Source organism: Callorhinus ursinus, unplaced genomic scaffold, assembly GCF_003265705.2.
Source record: "Callorhinus ursinus isolate GAN/ISIS: 27379988/994484 unplaced genomic scaffold, GSC_fseal_2.0 scaffold21, whole genome shotgun sequence".
In the NCBI taxonomy this organism is placed as follows: domain Eukaryota; kingdom Metazoa; phylum Chordata; class Mammalia; order Carnivora; family Otariidae; genus Callorhinus; species Callorhinus ursinus.
In genome coordinates, this window is record NW_027397083.1 from 14169575 (window position 1) to 14192257 (window position 22683).

The 22683-nt window shown below is 45.1% G+C and overlaps 1 protein-coding gene across 8 annotated transcripts in view; it reads left to right on the forward strand.

Annotated features, from left to right (window-relative positions):
- Positions 1–22683, forward strand: part of PAMR1 (peptidase domain containing associated with muscle regeneration 1) — a 71961-nt gene that overhangs the window by 16647 nt on the left and 32631 nt on the right. For 4 of the 8 annotated variants that reach the window (XM_073904755.1, XM_073904758.1, XM_073904759.1 and 1 more), the window contains 4 exons: positions 1515–1794; positions 2132–2308; positions 7634–7762; positions 20607–20721. In XM_073904755.1, the coding sequence (XP_073760856.1) occupies positions 2179–2308; positions 7634–7762; positions 20607–20721 (374 nt within the window). In that variant the 5' untranslated portion in view covers positions 1515–1794; positions 2132–2178. The remainder of the gene's footprint in view (positions 1–1514; positions 1795–2131; positions 2309–7633; positions 7763–20606; positions 20722–22683) is intronic. The other 4 variants (XM_073904757.1, XM_073904756.1, XM_025878544.2 and 1 more) reach the window with 2 other exon arrangements.

The following is a 22683-nucleotide window of genomic DNA, read 5'->3' on the forward strand; positions in this document are numbered from 1 at the left end:
ACTGAGCCACCCAGGCACCCCTAGGTTTCCCTTTGAAGGAACCACCCTACCGGTTTCCACAGCACCTGCATCAGTCAGTTTCCATTCCCACCAGCAATACGTGAGGGTTCCAGTTGCTCTACATCTTTGCCAACTCTTGTTATTTTCCTTTCTTATAGCCATCTGAGCCATTGGCCATTTGTTTATCTTCTTTGGAGAAATACCTATTCATGCTACTTGCCTACTTAAAAACTTGGGTTGTTTATCTTTTTGTGATTGAGTTGTAGGAGTTCTCTGTGTATTTTTGATATTAAACCCATATCAAATATTTAATCTGATATTAAATCCATATTTATTAATCTACAAATCTCCCATTTTGTAGACTGTCTTTTTATTTCCTTGACAATGTCCTTTGCTGCACAACATTTTTAAAGTGTGATAAAGTCCAACTTATCTGTTTTTCTTTTGTTGTTCATGTTTAAGTGTCATTTCTAAGGATTGATTGCCAAATACAATGGAGATTTACCCTTGTGTTTTTTCTTGCCCCTTTTCACTTTTAACCATCAAGTTCTTGTGTACATTTTAGACGTCATTCATATCATCCAGCTGATATCAGAAACATGGGAAGCTCAGCTAAGTCTGTCCTGGTGTCTGTCCTGCAGAGGCCCACAGAGTAGTGGGGGAGTGTGTTCACTAGTGTGAAAGATAGTGTTCACTAGTGACACTATCACAGTAATCTCTCCTAATCGTTCCCAAATGCCAGTGTGAGGATCTTGGCTGGTCTGCCAAAGTTTGTGCAAAAAGAAATAAGAGCATTTTTCATACAGCTAAATTTATTCCATTTAGGGAACTGTCCCTTATTCTGCAAGTGGTTCCTTTCTTTGACGCTAGAATGTTCTTATGACCTGAGGCTGACAGGAGATGGTGATGGTTTTTCTAGACGGTTCTACTTGGCAGATTAAGGATGATCAACTCAGTTTCAGACTTCCAAATCTACAGGAGGAAAATAGAAAGCTAAATGGTGAAATTCAAGAGGTTAGAAGCCACTGCAGATGCTACTGTGGGTTTATGTGGACCTGCAAAGCATGTTGGGGGATCCCTGCCCAGGGTTTTAAGGAAAGGCTTCACACAAGAGCAGATTCACTTTCTCCCTCAAATATCTGACCTATTTCTTCTTCAATCATCGTCTTTGTGCAAAACTTTTAGACATGGAGAGTGGGGAAGAAAGAAGAGTAAATCAAAGCTCAGTCTGTTTCTTGGACTGGGTTCCCCTGGGCAGCCGCCGACTGATTCCTCTTATAGATTTTACCAGATGGTTTTTCTTTTTCATTTACTTAAGGTATGTTTTAAAAAAGAAAGAAAGACAGAAGTCCTACCCAGAAAGGAATACTCCTTTTTTTTTTCTCATGGGAAAGAACACTCAGTTGTATTTGGGGACTGAATGAAGTTCTGCCAATGAGTTCACCCTGGTAAAGCACTGAAATTCTCCCAAACATACTAATTAAGATACTTTTTGTCTTTTCTGTTGGTTTTAGCTTTGAAGATACGATAAAAATGGCATGCTGCGAAATTGAGGAGCCAAGTTTGGAGGAAATGACATGGTCTCTATTTGGCAATTAGCCTTGAACTTGAATGGCCTAATCTAGAGAGTGTTCTCCAAACTTGTTTGGTGGCTCCAGTGCCTGGGCTGTGCTGGACAGTCGTTCAGTTGGATGGTTCCTCCTGGAAGTTGTGCAGTGCGTGACCCATGTAGCTGTAAACAGCAGCCTGATATACCCCAGCAAAAATAGAAATGAACATAGACCCTCAAGAAATGTATGCTTGTTTATAAATTATTTATGTGCCTATCCACTTAGATTATATATTGATAAAACATGAGTTCTTTTCCTTGTTTTTTTTTATTTAAAAAATAAAAATGAAACTATTTTTAACAGAATTTCATCTGTGCCCCAGTGGATGGTTTTGAACACCCTTCAGGTTAGGCCACCCTACTTTGGAGACACTGGCCTAGGAAGAATTCACAGGGCCTTCTCTATCATTCGGGCAGGGCGATGCATTTGTAAGGCAAGGTAGCTTTGTGGCTACAGGGTACTTATGGGTCTTACTGCTTCCTACCAGAACCTCTGTCTTCAGCTGCTGGTTCCCATTTCAGAGTACACAGTTATTAATGAAGCCTGCCCTGGAGCCGAGTGGAATATCATGTGTCGGGAGTGCTGTGAATACGATCAGATTGAGTGCGTCTGCCCCGGAAAGAAGGAAGTAGTGGGTTACACCATCCCTTGCTGCAGGAACGAGGAGAATGAGTGTGACTCCTGCCTCATTCACCCAGGTGAGTGGGGAATGGGGGCCTCAGGCTGCCTTCATGTTTTCTGAGGTCGTGAATGGGAAGAGGCTGCACGCTTAACTTTGGGCAGGCAGGTATCAGAGGCTACGAGGCCATGATGTTGAAAGTGGCATAATCCTGACTGTTCTAACTTCAGGCAGAGGGAGTAGAAAAATTAGGACCCTTTTCACCATTACCCTAATAAGGCTGTGAATTCATCCACTCACTCATTCATTTAACGAAAGACTCAGCAGCCCCTATGGACCATATCAGATACTGGGAATACAATGATTTAAATAAAAGACAAATTCCCTGCATTTCCCAAGCTTGCAGCCTGGCCGGGGAGATGGAGAAGTAAGCAGGCAGCTGCAATACAGTGCAGTGAGCGCTGTGAGAGAGAAGCATGAGGTACCATGGGAGTGTGGATGGCGGTGGAGGCGGCGGAGGCTTCCTGGAGGAGGTGATATGTGTGCCGAAGATGGAAGCAGCAAACTGAACAGGGTGGAGGGGATCTGGTAGAGAGATCAAGCCATAGAAGAGAGCATGTGCTAAGGCCCTGTGGTGAGAGAAAACATCGGGTTTTGGGAATTGCATGTTCCTTGTTCCTTGGTCTGGCCAAAGGGGTGTGTGTGTGTGTGTGTGTGTGTGAGAGAGAGAGAGAGAGATGAGAAACATGGAGAGTGATAGAGAGACAAAAAGAAAAGATTATAAGAGAACAATCTCAGGGAGAGAACAGGGCCAGACCCTGAAAGGCTTTGCAAGCTGTGCGATGACTTCAGGCTATCTCCTGAAGCTATTTTAGCAACATCAGAGATCTTTGTGTAAAGACATGAGAGCTGATTTCCTCTGTGGCTGCAGTATGGAGAAAGGATTGGAGGAAGGGCAGGACAGAAGGCAGGGGGGGGGGTCACGGGGACCTTAATGAATGAAGAAGCCCTGTGGATGGAGAGAGGTGGAAGGATTTCAGAGATATGCAAGGGAGTGGAATTGACAACAATTTGAGATTGGCTGCATGGGGAAAGGAAGAGCAGAGATCAAGCATGATGCTCTGGCTCAGAGTTGGACTTTGAGGAGGTGGTCCCAGTAATAGGAGAGCATCTGAGGGTGAAGCGGGACACAGTGTGCATTCCTTTGCTCTCTGTCCCCACCATCCAGGGGACAGTGATTGTCCTTTTTCACTGAAGTGCCTATCTGCCTGGAGGCCCGTGTGGACACAGCCTCAGACTGAAGATGTTTCCAGCGTGATTAGCAGGTCATTGAACAATTTCTAGGTGCTTTCCTACCTGCTGCCTGGCATATCTGACTTTTCCCAGGGGAGCCTTACCTTTCCCTGTTAGGCCGGATCAAAAGGAGGACACAGAGAGTTTCTAACACACTTTCCTTAGGCTGAAGACAGAAAAGATGTCAAAAGTGTGTTTGGGGGAATTTCTCTCATTTCTGCCTTTCCCCTTCTTTTACAAACATTACAAAAATGACGCACATAACTGCCAGGAACTTTCTTTTGCGGGAAGCTATAGAAGTGGAAAGCAAATGGGACTCAAGTAAACAAATAGTACTTTTAAACCATCTTCCTTCTTAGAAGAGAGCAAGCAATGCTGAATTTGAAAATTGGAGTGACCTTAGTATATAGCCTTTGTACATTTGATTTAGAAAAGAAATTCACTGCCCCAATTCCCTGATGGTGAGTGTGCTTTGTAGGGACATAGTGGAGGAATGCCTCCAAATTTTATAGGGTCATTTTGAGAGCTTAACCAAGATCTCCCGACTAGGGGTCCTTGGCAGTTGTATTAAAGTCTTTGAACTATTTTCAATATTTTCAAAAGCCTAGCGGTCACCGTTGGGGTGAGGGCGGGGCTTTGGTTTTATGATATGATAAGTAAGAGAACTCAAGAGGTGGTGTTTGCTTCTTACTGCATTGTACAGACGGCAGTCACCACCTGCCTCAGCTGCACCCAATAGCTTCCTGTTATGTCATCCAGGAGGCACCCGTTCCCACCCCCTTGAGCGGTGCTGGGAATGATCTTTGGATCTAAGTAGTGAAGAGCTGGTTACCCTGAAAGGGAAGGCTACCTAAAGGCTTCTTTTCTTTTTCTAATGTTCAAGATAGTGAGTTGATACCCTAGCAGTCCCTTTTGGTGATCAAAGTGTGTGTGTGTGTGTGTGTGTGTGTGTGTGTGTGTGTGTGTAAGATTATGAACTTAGGTACTTTTATTTATGTGGTTTAATCCAATGCAGTCATGATTCATTTTCATACATGCATCCCCCCCATCTCAGGACCCTGGGGACCCCTCTGGGTCCTGTGTTCTTCAGACAAGACCACACTAGTGTTTGAAAACTTCCTTGATTTCCTACGTGACGAGATATTTCAGACTCTACTTGTGTATTTTTGGCTCCAGGCCTGGAATCGGCCATCTCTCTAAGGAGTTCTGATCTGAGGCCACACTCTGGGCATCTAATGTGTTCCTTGTTACTGGACTGTCATCGTTTTACTAGGGCTATTATTTATTTATTTCTTTAAAGTGGATGGGGCTAGGAAATAGATATTTTTTAAAAAAATGAGTCTATGCTGATACTCAAGTTCAAATGTAATAATACTCCAGCGTTGTTTAATTAACTTTGTTAATTTTATATTTGTATGTCTTTTCCATCATGGTGGACATCCTGTTTCCTAATAATATTAACCCGATCACTTATTGCTTTGTCTTATAGCATGATGTAATTGCACAAAATAGCAATAGCACTGATTTTGTTTGCAATAGCACCATTAATACTAACAAGACCACTGATGATTATGGTTTTTATTGACCTTAGACTATATATATCCCACTCAATATGTATAGTCAAAATTCTATGTTTTAAAGCCAACTGATGTTGTCCTTTTGTCTGTGGGGGTTTATATCACCTACTTGATATATAGATAGATTTATTGTTTCCATCTGTTTTCTATATATGACAACATAAGCAAATATACATTTATATATACATTTATATATCTTTCCCCTTCTTGCACAAAAGATAGCCTACAATAAACAATGCTAACTACCTTGCTTTTTTTCTCTTAACAGTATCTGCTGGAGATCACTCTCTGAGAGTATAAAGCCTTTTTTTTTTCATTTATTTTTACAGTTGTATATAACTGCATTGTGTGGATTGCTATAGTTTATGAGTATTTGGGTTGTTTCCAGCCTTTTGATCTTACAAATAATACTATAGCGAATTGCCTTAGGCCTACATCATTTCATATTTTTGCAGTGTTCTTTGGGGCAGGTCCCTGGGAGAGAGATTGCTGAGTCCAAGAGAGGTGCGTATGTCACCTTGTCAACTTTGCCTTGTCCCCCTTGCACTTAGCATTTACAGCAGCCGGGTGTGAGGGCGCTGTTTCTCCAAAGCCTTGCAACACAGATCATTGTGGATTTTTGCCAACCTCAAGGGTGAGAAATGGGATCTCAGCATGGTTTTAGAATTTCTGTTATTTCGCTCATCATGGTAGACAACCAAGCATCTCTGCCAGTGGCGGTGGTTGCAGGCAGACCAACATCCGGGGGGCACCATGCTGGGGATGTCAGTAGTGATGTCAGTGGTCTCCAGCAGACCTGGGGCTTTCTGTGGACCCAGTTTCCTGTGTATTTTCATGTGGTTCTAGGCTACGTAGCTCTGAACTCGGTCCTCTGGCTTTTGTGGCAATGCTGTGAGCTCCTGAGTGTATTTTCGTGACAGCCTTGTTCACCTTCATCACCTGGCTGGTTTTTGTGGCTTGGGACCTAAAGGCCTTGAAATTACTGGGCTGAGAGAGAGGGTTGGCAGGGTCACTGGGTGCACGCTCTGAGTCCTTTTGCCTCCTCAGTGGCACAGTGGATAGGCAACCAAAGAGGGGAAAGTGGCACGTGGGTGAAGATGGCCTTTAGAAAGCACAGTGCCTCCACTGGGACCCAGTTGTGGGCCACATGACTTACTGGAATCTGATGAACCATGTTAGCAGCTCTTCTCTGGTGGGAAGAAGCCCTGGGACAGGGAAGCCATGTCAGGGTGGTGTGCAAGGAGAGGACTGTGAGCCTCTGTCCTCCAGAAACCACACAGACATATGCTGCATGTCTACACTACAGGCCAAGGAAAACCTAATTTCAGCCAAAATCAAAGAAGTGTGCTGTCAGCTCAAGGAAATGCCAGTTATTTCAAAAGGTTGAGAAGCCCGGATTAGCAGTTCATCCATCCATCCATATGTCCATTATTCATTCACTCAAATAGTATTTATTGAATACTCGCTATGTTGCAGATATTATATTAAGTGCTGGGGATATATTGTTGAACAAGATGCAGTTCCTGACTTCAGTCTGTTATAGGAAAACAGATAATAGGCAGTTAAGATTGAGCATGAAATATGCAATGGTAGGGATAAGCCAAGTGGAGGTATGAGAACGCAGAATAAGAATCATAGTTCATATTTGGGGTGTATGTACTATGTGCCAGGCCCCTTATATATGTTAATTTAATTTTTAAAACAACCTTAAGAGGCAGGTACAATTTTTAACCATTTTTTTTTTTTTTACAGATGATGACATTGGGGCACAGAGACCTTAAGTAGTTTGCTTAAGGAAACACAGCTGGACAATGGCAGAGCCAGAACGTAGTTTTCCATTTTGATAAGTGGGATTGGATTATCTCTTTCATCACTGTCTCCTCCCACCCCCCTGCCCCAAGAGACCATGTTATAAAAATGACCATTACCTGGGAACCACTCAGCTCTCTTTGGTGTGGCCTGCTAGTGGGGGCAGCCCGGCACTTTCCAGGGTAAGCCCGTTGTTAGGCATTAAGGTTGTTTCCAATGGCATACTTTGGTTATAGAAGTATAGGTCATAGAAGAATATTTGATGGAACAGGAAGATACTCTCTATTATGACCTGAAAAAGTAAGTGACAAAAACAGAATGTACAGTATATAGCATAAGTCTAATTTTTAAAAAATTGTTTTTCTGTATACACAGAGAGAGTGTGTTACCAGTGGTTGTTCCCAGGTGATGGACCTTTAGGTGTTTTTAATTTCATGCTCTTTGCTTGTCTGAATTTTCTCAATATTCCATGATAAGCATGTGGAACGTCAGCCACCGACTTGGAAGATGGTTCAGGCCACCCTCCTAGACTCCTCGCTGCGAATTCTTGTGACTCTGGCATTTTCCTAGGAATGAGCATTTTTTCCCAAGGGCTCTGGCACCTTTCTAGGGGCAGAGGACCTCGGTGGAGGGGAGGCCCTGAGAAGGTCCAGTTGCTCTCACATGCCGCCCATCAGAACCTGCAAGTGCATAATCTAACACCCTTGTGCTGGGACATGTTTCAGGTTGTACCATCTTTGAAAACTGCAAGACCTGCCGAAATGGCTCGTGGGGGGGCACGCTGGATGACTTCTACGTGAAGGGGGTCTACTGCGCAGAGTGCCGCGCGGGCTGGTACGGAGGAGACTGCATGCGTGAGTAGACCCCGAGGCAGCTCCCCCTTCTGGTGCATGCTGCTTTCAAGGCTCCGCTTGCAACAGACTGAGGTTTAGCTGGTTGGAATCTGAGTTCTGGAAAGCTTTGGTCAGAGGGCTTTCTAGGTAAGACTATAAAAAACAAAGACGTGTTTCCATCTGCTGGGTGTGGATTGTGGACATCTGTTTGGAACTGGCGACAGGAGGTTTATGTCTGCTCTTAAATCTTCTCCTTTCTCCTAATTGCAGCCAAGACATTCTGCACACAGCAGGCCTCATGTCCATTCCAGAAGCAGTTGTGTGTTAGCAGTGGTCAGCAAGCAGTGAATAAGGCTTTAAATATGCTAAGTCCTGGAGTGTGTTTTCAATATGAATTTCTATTGGTAAATTTCTGGACTCCTGAGTTCAATTCCTGGAACCCACATCAAATTGTCAGCATGCCACCTGTCCCAGGAAAGGGATTCTTTCTGGGTTTGACTTCATCTCTAAGAATTACTTAATCTTTACTAGGGTTCCCCTCTGAGTTTCAGTAATCCTCTGAATCTGGAGTGGGACTCTAACCTCAGTTTCGAACTCCCCTCTGCAGCGCCCCAACAGTGAGTATCCCTCTGAGAGTCGGGATCTGGAGCAATGTACAAACTGTTATTTTGTTAAGCCTATGTTGTATGCTCCCTGTTTGAATCAGAAGCAGCCAGGATGAGCTGACACTCTGAGCAAATTCCCTCTTATGAATGATATTTCCAGTTTACAGAGATGGAAGACGGAGTACTATTGGTCTTCTTTGCCTGATCCAACCTGTAGCAAAATGCCATGAGTTTCGAGAGTCTCAGGCAAAGGATGAGCTGTGTGGTCTGCAGCCAAGGACCTGAGCTCTACCTGGAGGAGAAGGGGTGTATTGGTATTTTCGGATGAACCTGGGAGTTAAATTATCCAGAATACAGATAATTTTTAAAAGTGCTGGTCTTGGTTGTGGCTCTAAAACTCCAATGTCATTTTCGGCGGGTTCTGGAAAACTTAATTTAGTAGTTGGTAGATGATCTTCTAGGTAGGTTAGCTGTGGGATTTAACCCTGGTCTTCCTTTGGCAGCTGTTCCGGGAGATGGTATAGCATAAGGATCAAGAGTCCAAGCTCTGGAATGATGCACACCTGGGTTTTTTTTTTTAAGATTTTATTTATTTATTTGACAGAGAGAGAGAGACACACACCGAGAGAGGGAACACAAGCAGGGGGAGCGGCAGGCAGAGGGAGAAGCAGACTCCCCGCAGAGCAAGGAGCCCGATGCGGGACTCGATCCCAGGACTCCGGGATCATGACATGAGGCCGAAGGCAGACGCTTAACGACTGAGCCACCTAGGCGCCCCGACACACCTGGGTTTAATACTTTTGCCAGTCACTAGCATTGTGCGCTTGGCCAAGTCTTTTAACCTTGCTCAGCTTTGTTTCCTTTTCTTTACAGTGGGAGTAATGCTACCTCATAGGGTTGTTTCAGGAATTCGGTGAGATAATGCCTGTGAAGCACTTAATGCTTTGTCTGGCACATAGTAAAAGCTCAACTAATGCAGTAAATATGTCATTATTATTCTATATGCTCCTTAATTGCCAAGCTGGTGGGTGGTCGAGAAATAAAACTACTTTCAGTGGAAGTTTAAGAAAGACATAATTAGAGATATAACACACAGTTTTAGATTTCACATTGACCTTTGTGGTATAGGAGATAACTTTGGGGTTTTCTCCCCTTTGGATGTGGGAGGTGGCTCTTTTTCTGTGTGAGTGAACGGGGTTGTAGTCTGGGGTGGAGCCATCTGCCGGCGTCAGCTCACCCATGACCTTAGAAGCAGGGAAAGTTGGTAAAGTGTTTAGATGTTATTCTAAGTGCACTGAGAAGCCAAGGAAAGGCTGTGAACTAGGGTATGGCTGAATGCTCCAGACCAGAGACCAGAGAACAGCTAATCCCGGGGAGGCAGGGACAGAAGAGGTTGCGGAAAGGGGTGATGGCCGAGCTATGCCTTTGCTCATCTGTGGGTAAAACAGGAAGACGCCAAAGTCTCTGTGATTCGAGACCTCTTGTTCTTAACCACGGTAGCATCCTACCTCCGCTGGTGGGGCCCCCAGTGGGAAGTGAAATCTCTGCTGAGAGCAAGAGTGGACGTATGGCTGTCACTTGAGAATACCAGAGGTTTGGAATGGCCACGGGAGGACCAAGGAGAGGCACCAGCTCATAATAAATTAAAGCTTGCCCAAGCAAGACTGAGGACCCAGTGGAGGCTGGATTTCCTGTAGAGGTGATGCCGCCTGGCCAGTGGGGCATGCTCTCTAGCAGCATGGGAGCAGAGGTGAATAAAACCAGTCATTTGGTGAATCCCAGAGTTGGCTGAGACATGGTTGTCCCTACTGGGGAGGACATGAAACCAGAAAGAGCCTGGAGAAGGGAGAGGACTAGTGGTGTCAGTGGGATGGAAAAGTAGGCGGAGTGGTAATAAAGTAGTTGAACATGGAGGCAGGAGGAGTATTGTGGTCATAGGACAGAATTTCCAAGTGAAAGCTTTCGGAGGTAGGGGTGATAATGTGCTCATCTAAACCAGTCATTTTTCTTCTGTGTAACAAACCCATCTCAAAAGGACAAATGTTTATTTTCCGTTATCATGGGTCTGTGGGTTGGTTGGGGTTCAGCTGATTTCAGCTGGGTTAGCGTGCGTTGCACTCCAGCTTCAGGGCTTAGCCCAAAGAAGAGCAGCTCCTTGGGACATATTCTTCTCAGGGTGGGTTGCAAAAACACTAGGGGCCAAGCCAAACACACAGGCACATTTAAGGCCTCTGCTCACATCATATCCACGAACTTGGCTGAGCCCCAGATCAGTCAAGTAGGGAAGTATACACCATCCCAAGGAGGAGGGGTACAGATATTTCCTAAACAGTACTCCAGTTGCTCTGTATAAATAAATGAGTTTGTTTAGGGGACAGGGCAGAGAAAGGGAAGAATATTCGCCTGTAGGAGAGTGCTAAAGCAAGTAGTAACAAGACAGAGGATAGCAGTCGCCCAGGGAAATCTGGTACATGTGCCTTTCCCAGTAACACCCATTGGCAGAGTCTTGGGTTTGGCCTCCAGGTAAAAGTTGGCTGTATATGGAGTCTGACTGGTTGGGTAGTGATGGTGTCCATGTCTAGAATCAGGGCTTTCTTGAGGATAGCAGAACTGGCTCAAGGCAACTGGTCATCGTCCCTAGGAAAGAGAGCAGAGAGCATTATTCCTTTTTCTACCCATCCATTCAAAACATATTTCTTGAATGGATGCTCCTAGGTGCTGGATGTACAATGATGGGCGAGACACACGTGGTCCCTGCAATTCTGGAGCTTGCAATTTAGAGAGGAGAGACCAAAAAAAAAAAAAAAAAAAAAAATGGGAATGTGGTCAGTGCTATGAAACAAACAGAATAATGGTCAGATTCCTCTCTCATTCTCCGTTGGTTCAGTTACGCTTGTTCAGTTTCACTATGCTTGTTCTGAAAGCCTCTTTGCACACACTGTGTGTTATTTGATCCCAGCCATAAGCATTTATGGAGCATTTCTTATGGGTTGGTCATCAGGGAGAACAATGAGCCCTCACCAAGTTTGCAGTCCATCTGTGGAAACGGGGCTGGACCATACGAAGACATTAGGTTCTGATCACCTGCACCTCCTATTGGCATTGAATAAACGTGAGGGGAAATCAAAGGAGGAAGTAATTCATTTCCCCCTTTGTTGAATGCCTGCCTGAGGCTGCATCCTGTGCCGCCTGCTTCTGTTAATAGGGAGCGGAACACTTGGCGGCCTATTCCTGGCTGAGGCAGTGCAAGCGTTTAGCCAGTAGATGGCACCCAAGTGATCCTTTCTGGCTGTTTAATCCTGAAGGACGGCTTCCTGCTGAGTAGCATCTGTAGAGCCCTGGCATTTTTTCTTGGGTGCCCTATAGAACCTGGGAAGCAGAAGCGACAGGCAAATGCCAGAGAGGATCAGACTATTTTATATTTAATTATAGAGATTTCAGTACTGAGCAGATGTTAGAGCCCCTCTATTTGCTCACTGTCCTTGACAAATCTCTGTGATAATTAGCATTAGCCTAACTTACGACGGTCTTAGAACCCCTTGTGTGATTGATTCATTTTTTAACCATTGGCAGGTTATATTACCCAAGATAAGAGGAGAAGGGCTGGAGGTCACTGAGCCCAGGAGAGGACTTCATTCACGTCGTCTTGCCCCAGGAAGATTGGTTTAGTTAAGTTCAGAATATCCAGGCTATGGAAAGGAGCTGATTCTTTCTTCCTTCCCCCGACTTTTTATTTTGAAAAAATTTTATATTTACCAAGAGTTGAAAGAATAGTACATTCATAGGTGCTTCACCCGGATCCACCAATAATCATTTTCTCACATCTAACTTTCTCTCTCTTTTATGGCACTATGAACTCATGAATTTAAATTTTTTTCTACATTTTGTAATGTTATCATCATTTTTCTTTTTGATGCTCAAATGGTCCCAGAATTGGCCAGTGAAGAGCCTTCAAGCCAGCTCTACAGCATCATTCTTTAGGCAATTGCTTGCTTTCCCTCTGCTCCCCCCCCCCCGCCCCCGAAATGTTTCAAGTTCGCCTTGATTGTGTCTAGGTCCTAGAACCAGCCATTTCTCTATGAATCCTGGTTCCTTTTGTGCGGAATAGTATTTAGGAACGGGGATCTGGATGCTGGCTATGAGAGGTGCTGATACTTAAAGTCAAAATCAAGGCTTCGTCCCAAAGCTTCGTAAATGGAAGGTGGATGTCTTAAGTGGAACCAGTCCACTGAGCTTCAGAGGGCAGCTTACTCAACGTGGCCCTCAGGCTGTGTTTTAGCCACCAAAATGAGATGAGCAATGAGAGGGCCTAAGAGATACCCAGGATGCCACACTTCCAGCTCACGTTGCAGTGACCCAGACTTCCAGACTGTGGAGAATTTAGGGGCTGGAAAGTTAGCAAGTCAACCCAGATGAGAGAGGATTTATGGGGAGAGATTGTAGACCCTTAATACATTTTATCTTCTTAGCCATATTTTGGGTAGAGCAGAGGGGCTGGCCATGAGCCATACCTAAATGTGTGGGGCTAGAATATCAGAGAGGATGATGATTTGTGTCGGCTGGTCCTTGAGCCATAAATGGGGAATGATTAAGAGCAAATTTTAAAGAGAGAGAGAGAGAGCGAAAGGCCCACAAAGCTGTGTGTTACCGACATATGGAGCTGTCTTCCCAGGGAACCATGGGATCATCTGGGAGGAGTCACTGAAAACTGCCTCCTCTTGTCTTGGACTTACGTGTCCTCACACTTCCAGGAAAGGAACGAGGCCCATGTGGATCCAAACCGGGGACCATTATAACCACCATTATTTGGTGGTTAACCGCTGGGTTTGGAACCAGTAGGATCTGGATTTGAATCTCTTATTCCCTCTGTGACTTTGGGCAAAGTTACTCAATCTTTATAAATCTCAGTTTGCTCATTTACAGAATGGGATGATAATGGTGGTCCTCTGTGGATCTTTGTGAGGGTTAAATGAAGCACGGTCTGTACATCCCTTAATATGGAGCCTGGTTCATAGTAAATGCTCAATAAATGGTGGCCACTATTCTTATTACTACTAACCCAGAGCCATGAAGTGAGCTCTTCCTTTTCTTTTTCTTGTTCGAGAAGAAAATCATCTTCATCCGTAGGGCCAGACGGAGAGGAAAAATAATAAAGTAGAATTCCCTAGGGACAAGACAGTATATACTGGACATGGAGAGGTAATCTGCCCAGAACAAGGATTGTATGGTAAATAACATTTTACATTTCATATACAATTATATGAAAATTATATACATTACATATATACATATTAGGTGTATTTATATATATATCAAATACTTTATATAGCTGAAGCTCTGACTGCAGGGAATTCATGTCTGAGCCTTTGCAGAGGATTTAATGTTGTCAAAGAACTCATCAATCATTGCTCAGTTCCTGGCTAAGATGTAGGAGAACATGGAAAAGGTCTTCCTTGCTGCTCAAACAGCAAGAAATCACTTGCTAAACCGAGGAAAATTCAGTCTTCTTTAAACCATCAAGTATCTGTGAACACAAAATCTAAAAAAATCTACACTCCAGAGGAGTAAGTTCTTCCTGCATAGTGATCCAGGATGCTTCATACCAGGGGCCAGCTATGAGGCTGAGGGCAGGGCAGTGAAGGGCGGGATCAACCAGAGAAGGAGGCGGGGCCAGCCAGAGAAGGAGGCGGGGCTAGCCAGGCTTGTGATAATCTGTGGGTGGGTGGCTGAACTTGCGTCTAAAGGAGACCCCAGAGTAAAGACTTTCCTTTCTACCAACTATTCTCTTCAGCGAAGTTGTGCTGAGCAAGCAGAGACTAGGGCAAGACTGGAAAGCAGAAGATCTTGGGATGTTGTCATTTTGCAGCTTCAAAAAACTTGGTGATTTCAAAGCCTCTAAAACTCACAGTTTCCCAGTCTTACAATTATGGAGGTATAGGAAGTTGGGTGGGGATTTTGGAGATTGTTGAAAATCAAAGAGGGATTTTGTTAGGTTTCTGGTACTTGAATTTCGAGACCCCTCTAGAAGAATCAGCTTCGGTCTTGCTTCATACTAGGTTAATTTCTGATTGGATCTAAATGATCAGTCCTCATCATCCCTGCCTAATAGAGGAAAGGATCTTACCAATCAAAAGAAAAAAATATTTTCTGTGGTGAAGAAGCAAGAGAATATAACCTCCAGTCAAGAGAAAAAAATCAATCAAAAGAAATAGACCATGCGTGATCAAATATTGGAATTTTCAGACAAGGCATTTTTTAAAAAAACTTTAAAATAGGGCACCTGGCTGGCTCAGTTGGTAGAGCATGTAACCCTTGATCTTAGGGTCATGAGTTTGAGCCCCATGTTGGGCGTAGAGCTTACTTAAAAAAATAAAATAAAAAATAAAATAACTAAAATAAATATACTAAAGGTTCTATAAGAAAAGGTATAATGGAAGAAGAGATGAGAAATTTCAGGATAGATTTGGAAAGTATTAAAAAGAACCAAATGGAAATTCCAGAACTGAAAACTATACTATCTGAAATCTTAAAATATTCATTGGTGGGGATTCACAGCCTATTGGTCACAATGGAAGAAAGGATCAGGGAACTTAAACACAAATTTAATAGAAATCAACCAAACTGAAGCCCTTTTTTATGAAGAAATCAGAATTCTCTGTGCTACCCAAGCCCCTTTTGAGTTGCATTGGCTCCATTATCTCTCTGCTGTTTTTGCGAAGATTCTGATGACTTTGGGTGGGACAGATTTTCTGCAGCAAAGTGGTAGATGCTCTTTCTTGCTGGCCAGTTATTTCACCTGAGTGGACAGACCACTTTAGGCAAAGAGGAGGGTCTTTAAAAATGGTTTAACTGAGCAGGGAGATGTTTGATTTTATCTGGCATAGTCATTCAATTAACAATTAACGGAACACCTGCTCCATGCCTGTAAAGGGGCGAACAAGACAGACAGGTCCCTGCTCTCACATCATGGGGGAGGCAAACAATGAAAAAAACAATCACTGTCAAGTATCAAATTAATTGGGATTATAGGCCATATCATAGGGTGAGCCATGGAATTATTCCTGGACATCTGACTGTTCTGGGTTAAGACCTGAGCCCCTGATAAAAGCCATCTCTTAGCACTTATTACGAACCAGGCGTTGTTCTAAGTCCTTCACATACTGTCATCGATCCTCATCAGAGCCATTTTATAGGTGAGAACACTGAGGCACAGAAGGGTTAAGTAACTTACCTTCTGTCCTGCAGCTTGTAAGTAGCAAAGGGGAGATGCCATTTCAGAAGCCAGGCCTCAGAGCCCCATCTCTCATCCTCTGTCCTAAATCATCTCTCCATGTGGGAGGCACTTGCGGTCCACATTCCGAGTCCTTGTTTAGGGGCCTAGCAGGGCATGGTAGGATGAACCAAGTCACGTGGAAGGTGTGAACTCCCTTCTAGCTCCTGGCCCGGGATGTGGGTCATCCGCATGTCCTCATCCAGGTCTTTGTTCTGACATCCGTGTGTGGGCTCCAGTGTCTGATGGGTTTAGGGATGTAGCCAGTGTTGTAAGGAGGCTCCTAGGAGCCGTGGAACAGCGGGTCAGAACATGGGATGTCCCCCGTGAGTCTGGTGCCAAAATAGTGTCTCAGATCCAGACAAGACTCGAGAGAAATAACACCATCAGTTGCCATTTATTGAGCATTTTATGTATCTGGTACTGTGCTAATTGCTTTACATAAATATCTATCTCATTTAATCCTTACAAGAAAAAGGAAAACAGCAACATGGTGGAAAGGTACTAGTATTATTCTCATTTCCAATGAGGAAGCCTGGTGTAGAGAATCTGGAGAACTTGTTTGGGGTCACACAGCTAGTAAAAGGCTGAATGGCAGTGTGGACCTAGCCTGGCTTCACGAACTGCCCCTTAATCATTGTAAGTCCTGCTTCCAAGTCGTCTCTGAAGGAGGGAAGGAAATGCAAATGTCTCTTATGGCTGAATGCTTGCTTTCTTTAGTCCTTCCCCCTCACCACCCCTAAGAGGAAAGTTTAAAAAAAAAACCAAAACAAAAAAAGACCCAACCACGTCTCTAAAGTGTGTTGTGTCTGTCTCTTGCTCTTCCCTCCCCATCCCCCATGCTGGAGATAGCGAGACTTTTGTCTGAATGCTGGGGTGTTCATTTTTGTTGGGAACCTTCCAGCTCTCTTGACAGTTTAGAAATTAATGGAGATTTCCCTTCGGCTCTACAGAAGCAGGGTCTGTCTAGCTGTCTCTCCTATGTTGGCTTGTAGCAACAGAGAAGGGTCGGGGGGTGGTAGGGTTGGAGATGAGTCCAGGATTTGAGAGCCCAGGGGAGAATCTGGCTTCCCTGGCAAAACCCCCTACACACATACACACGCACACGCCCCACTTCCCCCGCAGCAAGACATTGTCAGGGAATCTGAGCACGTTTCTGGGCCCATTGCCTGCTCTGGTCTTTCAGACTCAGGACCACCTGCTTGGTTGGCCACCAGTACTTCCTTGGCGGGGACACTCAGCTGTGTTCACTGTTCTGCCCTAGACAGAGAGGTGCACTTAGTCTGCCCTGCACCCGGACCCGCCAATTCCCCGAGAAGAGGCAAGAGTGGACAGGGAGCTGAAGGAGCCCCTTGATGTGGGAAGGGAGTAGGGCTCCTTCCTCCTCTTCCTGGTGCCTCATACCCTTCCCCCAAGCACATTTCTGAGAAGTGGCGTCTTTGTATCTGGTTGGTTGGAACTTGTCCACCATCTTGGGGCCAATTCTTCCCTTCCCCACCTGGAGTGAGAAGGAAAACATCGTGAAGAACTGAGCTGTGGCATGTGCTTTGGAATCCTGGCTACTTCTGAAGGACAGCCCCGGGCCTGCAGGAACAAGGGGTCTAGCATCTCACATGGCCAGGGGCCAGCACCTGGATGGGAATGGTGGCCCTAACTTCTGCAGAGGCCGCATGAGATCCTGGGTCTGGCTAAAGCCTGAATGGTCCTGCCAAGGGCACCTGACAGGGATGGGCACCAGCTCCCCCAGGACATGAGGAGAGGTCCAGTTTCCCTGCTGTCTGAGACCAGCTTCCATTTGCAGGGAAGCAGACTGGCAGCATTTGCTGCTGGTTCTAACTTGGGGTCCCTGCAGGAGGTTTGCAGTGGGAGCTGGGATTTAACACCTTGCAGGCTGGGAAGCTGCCAGTTCCCAAAGGGTGGAGGCTGTGCAGGAAGATTTCTTTTTTTGTCTCTCACACCCAAAGATCACTTCCGTAGCCAGCAGATGGGCGGATGAGGGCGATGGCGTGTGAGGTGTGCAGGAAGAAGGAACGTGCACTTCAGAAAATGGGACTGGGAGGGGGAAAGCGGAGAGATTCAATGTATCTCTCCGGTGGGGTGGAAGAATCCTGCTGCTTCAAAATGGTATGGGACAGGGCTGGATCAGTAAGCCCCCAAGACAGTTGAATGTACCAGGCAAGACCCAGCGTTGGTACTGGACAGATCCAAGTTCAAATCCCTGCTCTGCCATCAACCAGCAAGAGTTAACATTTACTGATGTCTCTGCTAAGGGCTTTCCACCCATAATCTAATTCAGGCCTCACAAAATCATAAGAAGTAGATGATTGACTCAGGTTTCCTGTGGTTCTGAGAGAGGAAGTAACTTGCCCAAAGCCACACAGCCGGTGAAGATAAAGCTGAGTCTCAAACCAAGGGCAGTGGGGCTCTGAAGTCTCCATTCCTTCTTTTTTATTTTAAAGATTTTATTTATTTATTTGACACAGAGAGACACAGTGAGAGAGAGAACACAAGCAGGGGGAGTGGGAGAGGGAGAAGCAGACTCCCCGCTGAGCAGGGAGCCCGATGTGGGGCTCGATCCCAGGACCCTGGGATCATGACCTGAGCCGAAGGCAGATGCTTAATGACTGAGCCACCCAGGCGCTCCTGAAGTCTCCATTCTTAACCAGTGCTTTACAGCTAAAACAGTCCCTTACAGTCTTGACCTCCTGGCCATCTGGTCTTGAGGAAATCACTAAATTCTTACATCCTTAGTGTTCCATCTCTGGGAAATGGGGAGATGAACGTTGTTCTCCTAGTTTTCTCATGAGCATTAAATGAGAGAATGTTTGTGAATCTTTCAGCCAGTGTCTGGCCTGGCTGATAATATCATCATTCATTCATTCAACAGCTATTTACTGAGCACCTGCTACATGCCAGGTTCCATTCTGGGTATACAAGCTAGAAAAGGTCCCAGCTCCTCTAAAGAAAGTAAGCAAATAAGCTAGATAATTTCAATTAGTGATATGTGTTATGGAGAAAAGAAAAAATAGAGTAAGGACAGTTACTATAGAGACACAAAGTCCACTGTAGCTGGGTGGTCAAGGGAGACCTCTTTGAAGAAAGGGCAGTTGAACTTAATCCCCAAAGAAGGAAGATGTGGAAGAAGACAAACCTTCCAGGCTAAGGGAACAGCAAGGGTAAGGCCCAGAGCTGGGAACAGAAGGGAGGCCGGTGTGGCTGGGGCTGTGTGAGGAGGCGGATGAGCGGGCCTGGAGACTGGGCAGATGGTGGGTTTGGGCTCTCGGTGAGGCAGGGCCATGGACGTTATAGGAAGGTGTTTGCATAGCGGGAAGCCTTTGGAGGGTTGAATCGAGACAGTGATGTGATCTGATTTATTTATTTAAGAGGTGGCTTTGGCTGCTGTGTGGAGAATCAAATACTGGGGAAATGGACTGCAGAGAGGGATGGCCGAGTGAGGCCAAGCGAGACAAGAAACCCCAGGGGAAAGTGGTGGGTGGTGCTTCCCATTGGCGGACCAGGAGAGCAGCAGTAAAAATCCAAATGAAGACAGGACTTGTACAACCAACCCACCAGTGGTTTCCACAAAAGTAACAAGCCTCAGACCTCACAGCTTCTCAAAAGCGGAGTTTGAGCTCTTTTCCTAACGTTGTAGAAAGATCACCACCATCATCCGGCTATGGGGCAGAAGCAACTGATGTTAATACTTTTCTTTTAAACAATGAGAATTTATACTTTTGGGGGGTTACTGACTATAACTGCATATCCAAACTTTATGAGGTCAAACTGGATTTCTGTACAGAGCAGGGTTAGGTAAACTTTTTCTGTGGAGGAGCAGATAGTAAATATTTTCGTGGGCCCTGCTATCTCCTGTCAGAACCGTTCAACTCTGCTTCTGTAGCTGGAGAGCAACCATAGAAAGGGCATTAAGAATGGGCATGGCTCTGTTCCAATAAAACTTTATGTCCAAAAACAGGCAGTGAGCCACATTCAGCCCATGGATTATAGTTTGACAATTCTGGTAGGAGATATCATTTATTTATATGACCCAGATAATTTTTTTCCTATAAAACCAATTTGAGACATTTACCCCCAAACCCTTTTGTAAAACTAGGATGCATCTTACATACCTGTGCTTATCTTAACACTAGGAAATATGATGTAAGTTAATGATGACTCAGTCCAGTGGTTTTCTTGATGATTCTTTGGAGGTAACTCGGGGAAACCAAGGTGATAGGGAAGAGGGCTTTGGGCCCCCACACCTCAAGCAGGAGAACTTCTTGGATGCATGTTTTTTTGATTGGTGGCTTTCAAAAGAATTTGGGAAAAAGGGGTTGGGGGCTAGGAAAAAAAACCCAGAAAACCAGTAATCTAGTCCAAATGGTTGGAGATCATGTTCCCTTTTTGGTGTCACGCGTTAGGGACACATTTATTACATAATTACATATAGAACAAATTGACACAGATTTTCTAACTGGATGGAAAGGGGTCAGGAAAGAGTTGCTTTGGGGTCATATTTGTGGGGTAGAGGACCTTTAGGGCACACAGACCAGGGGTCTTGTGCAGTTTGAGGCTTCAGACAAAGACCGCAGTGTCTACCTCCAAAGCCTTTTTGGGCAGAGTCAGCAGGTTGGCATATGGCGGTCTTGGAGAGGCAGGATGATAGAGTGGCTTGGACTTTCAATTCAGACACAGGTTTGAATCTCTGCGCCATTGTCACTTAGTGGCTAGACAAGCTATTTCTTTAACTCTCTTGCTATTCATTTTCCCAGCTGGAAAACTGGAGTGATATTACTTCCCTTTGTTTCAAGCTGTTGGGAGGATTAAGTGAATTAACCTATGCAAATTGCCTAGATTGCCAGGTGCTTGAGAAAGTAATTTCCTTCTCCACTCTGTTTTCAGGGGTGTGGGGTGAGTTCAAAGGCTCTTTGAGAACTTCTACCATCTCTTTCCCGTTGACTCCCATTTCCATGCCCCAATCTTCTCTTGCCAGGATGTGGCCAGGTTCTGCGAGCCTCCAAGGGTCAGATTTTGTTGGAGAGCTACCCTCTAAATGCTCACTGCGAATGGACCATTCATGCCAAGCCTGGGTTCATCATCCAGCTAAGGTAAGGGGCTGGGGTCAGAATTGGGGAGTTTGGGGTTATAAGGAAACACAGTAAGAGGACTGAGGGCCCTGGATCCTAGTGACCACAGGCTAACCATCAGCAGTTTATTCTTAAAAGCAGGTAATGTGGGGTGCCTGGGCGGCACAGTTGGTGAAAGTGTCTATCTAACTCTTGGGTTTGGCTCAGGTCTGATCTCAGGGCTCCCCGCTTGGCATGGAGTCTGCTTGAGTTTCTCTCTCTCCCTCTCTCTGTGCCCCTCTCCTGCATGTGCTCATGCACTCACACATTCGTGCCTCTCTCTCTCTCTCAAATAAATGGGTATATCTTTAAAAAAAAAAAAGCAGGAAGTGTACTGAGCCCCCCCTTTTTTTGACCTCTTGGCGATTCCATGGAATAAGGCCTGGTCAAAACTATAGCCAATTATATATTTGTCATTCACTGCCCTACAGTGCGGGGGCGGGCTTAGGTAATTTTGACCCAAGGATAATACCAACAAAGCAAAATACTAATAGCAGTCTATCCACCCACAAATCTTTACCAAGTCTTCCTATTCACCCAGTGACTGGGTTCTACAGGAGGAAAAGGAAGAAATAAAAGGCACAGATCCAATCTTCAAGAAATTTATACTCCAGATTGGGGTTTATGCTCATCATCAGCTCCTTTCACTAATGTTCTCAGAAAACAACTACCACCCCATAACAAATAAACCAGTTTTCTCCCTGGTGTGGAAGATAAGCCATTTCTTCTTATGGAGCTTTGGGGTCCTCACAAATATTTAATTTATGTCATAGTATAAAGTACAGACCCAGTTTTATTGTAACTCTTGATAAACAACACAAGAGAGTCCTGTTCTGTGAGAACTGTTCACTGCTGCATCTTAGTGCCGGAACAGCCGAAATGTCATCATGCTGAGATGTTTGATGGTGCAGCGCACACCATAGGAGCTTGATAGATCCTTGGTTGCATGAATAAATGTTGAAAGAACTTCTCCCTGCCTCCAGTATATCTCCTCTCTCCTGGCAAATACCTCTCCTTTTCCTCTCTAGGGAAGCGGTGTGGCCCACTCACCTCTGGGATTTCTAGGGACATTGTCCACTTAGTTCTTTCCTTTCTGCCCAGTAAGCAGGTTGGCAGTGATGGAAATCTCTAATCTTCGAGGGTACAGGTTTTCAGTAAGTATTTTCTGGATGGATTAATGGAGGTTTCCACATTCCAGTTGGCTCCTCAGATGGCTCTCTGTCCTCCAGGAGGGGCAACATATGGCACTCTGCCTTGGAAGGATCCAGTAAAACAGATCCCCTTCTCAGTTCTCCTCACCAAAGCTGGCCCTCAGTGACTGATCTCCTCATTCCTTGAGGATCTGGGGTTGGGAGTGAGGCTCATTAATTGGACTTTTCTAGAAGGAGGTTAACATAAGGAACACCTGATGGGCCACACCATTCTGCTTAAGGGGCTTCGGGTGGTGTCTGCCAGGGATGATAAGGGCAGGTGTTAAATGCCACATATTATTTCAGCACCTTAGGAACCAGGCCAGTGGTCCCCTTAGCGTCCTCTGAGGAGCTTCTCCTAGATCCAGGATGCAAAGGAAATCTCTCCCAAAACAAAAATCCAAAATGGTGGAGTGATTGGACAAGCACAACACATGCCTAGGAGAGGCCCCTAGGGAGGCTTGGAAAGATATAGATTTCTTTTCCTCCAGTCAAACCAGGACCTGCTGGCCAGTTATAATAATAATAATAACAGAAACACTAATGCACATGTACAATGTTCAGACCAAAACGTGAGTGGTCATTCCTGGTGCCCCCCCTTCTATCTTTCTATCTCCCACAAAATCTATCTTCTCACGTGTAAAATAATCTCAAGTCCATCCACTTCTGACTCTGATGCCACTACTCTCCTTTTACCACCATCATCTCTCACCTTGATTCTCTCATGGCCTCCTAACTGGCTTCCATGTTTCCA